Source organism: Austrofundulus limnaeus, unplaced genomic scaffold (genome assembly GCF_001266775.1).
Source record: "Austrofundulus limnaeus strain Quisiro unplaced genomic scaffold, Austrofundulus_limnaeus-1.0 Scaffold2730, whole genome shotgun sequence".
NCBI classification, from domain to species: domain Eukaryota; kingdom Metazoa; phylum Chordata; class Actinopteri; order Cyprinodontiformes; family Rivulidae; genus Austrofundulus; species Austrofundulus limnaeus.
The window spans coordinates 5994-7320 of record NW_013955132.1 but is presented as its reverse complement, the minus strand read 5'-3'; the positions used below and the strand labels follow the sequence as shown (position 1 = coordinate 7320).

Below are 1327 nucleotides of genomic sequence, written 5' to 3'. Positions count from 1 at the left end.
CTTTTCTTCCAATAATTTCTTCAGATCAACAGAAACCTTTATTTTCTGACGAATCAAAGCAAAATAAAGTCCAAACGACCCGGTTCTGTTTCCTGTCAGCTGAATATTTACAACTTTTTACACTTTGACTTTACAAAAAGAACCTGGTCCAAAACCCGCCTGAGGATCCACTCAGAACCAGAACCAGAACCACAAACCTGCTTTTTACTGAAACTAATTCTCGTGGATTTAAATCAGAACCTCAGCGTCAGATGGTTCTGTGGAGGTTCTGTAGAGGTTCCGTAGAGGTTCCGTAGAGGTTCTGTAGGTCCAGAATTGCTTCTTGTCTGTGGAATAAATACGGGTCAGACCCACTGATCCGGACTCTTCTGAGTTCATTCACAGCCGGTTCTGTTCAAAGTCTCACAGCAAAAAGAACTTCTGTCCTCGTGGTCCTTCGAACAGAACCCCTCATCAGTTCTGTGGAGGTCCGGTTCTGACGGGACACGTACCAGGTCCGGGTCCAGCCTGAGGACTTGGGTTTGTCTCAGTTCTGCTCAATCTGAGCCAGAAAAAAAAAAAAAGACATTCCTCGGTCAGACCGGGTCAGGAGTCCAAACTGACCCGTCCAGAACCGGTGGACATCACAAGGTGTCGGAGCTGTTGCTGCAGGGACTGATCAGGCCCAGGTTGGACCCGGTCTTGTGCTTCTTTAAGAGTCTCGTGATCTTCTCGTCGTCGGAGTTCGGGTCCAGAGGTTTGTTGTAGTCGTCGTCGTCCTCGTTGTCAGAACTTTCCTTCATCTTCTCCGTCTCCGAGTCGTGCTTCTTCTTGGCCGAGGCCATCTCTGCTGCGTGCCTCTTCCTCCACTTGGTCCTCCGGTTCTGGAACCAGACCTGTTGGACCGCAGGGACACAGATGCTCAACAGGCCCGGCTGCTTTACAACAACAACAACAACAATCAGTAGCTGTACCTTGACCTGGCTCTCGGTCATCCCTAAGGAGTAGGCCAGCCGGGCCCTCTCTGGACCTGCCAGGTACTTGGTCTGCTCAAAGGTTTTCTCCAGAGCGAAGATCTGCTGACCGGAGAAGGTGGGCCGGGAGTGYTTCTTCTTCCCGTCTTTGTCCACCATGACCCCACCCTGAACTGAGACACAGCAGCAGGATTATTATTTAACTTTACCAAGAGAAACTGATTTAAAACTTATTTTAAAACTGTAAATAAAACACAACATTTCACAAATGTGTCTGAGTATTTATATTATTTTATTACATTTACTAGAGTTATTTAATTAAGTTTATTTATATAGAACCTTTCAGAAACATAAAATCATAAATCACATAAAAT

The 1327-nt window shown here is 46.3% G+C and overlaps 1 protein-coding gene across 1 annotated transcript in view; it reads right to left on the bottom strand.

The window, feature by feature from the left end:
* Positions 1–6: 6 nt before the first annotated feature.
* The window catches only part of nkx6.2 (NK6 homeobox 2), a 3072-nt gene continuing 1751 nt past the window's right edge, over positions 7–1327 (bottom strand). Inside the window, exons 2-3 of the mRNA XM_014000134.1 lie at positions 954–1126; positions 7–875 (exon numbers count right to left, since the gene is read on the bottom strand). Coding sequence (XP_013855588.1) covers positions 624–875; positions 954–1126 — 425 coding nt within the window. The 3' untranslated portion in view covers positions 7–623. The remainder of the gene's footprint in view (positions 876–953; positions 1127–1327) is intronic.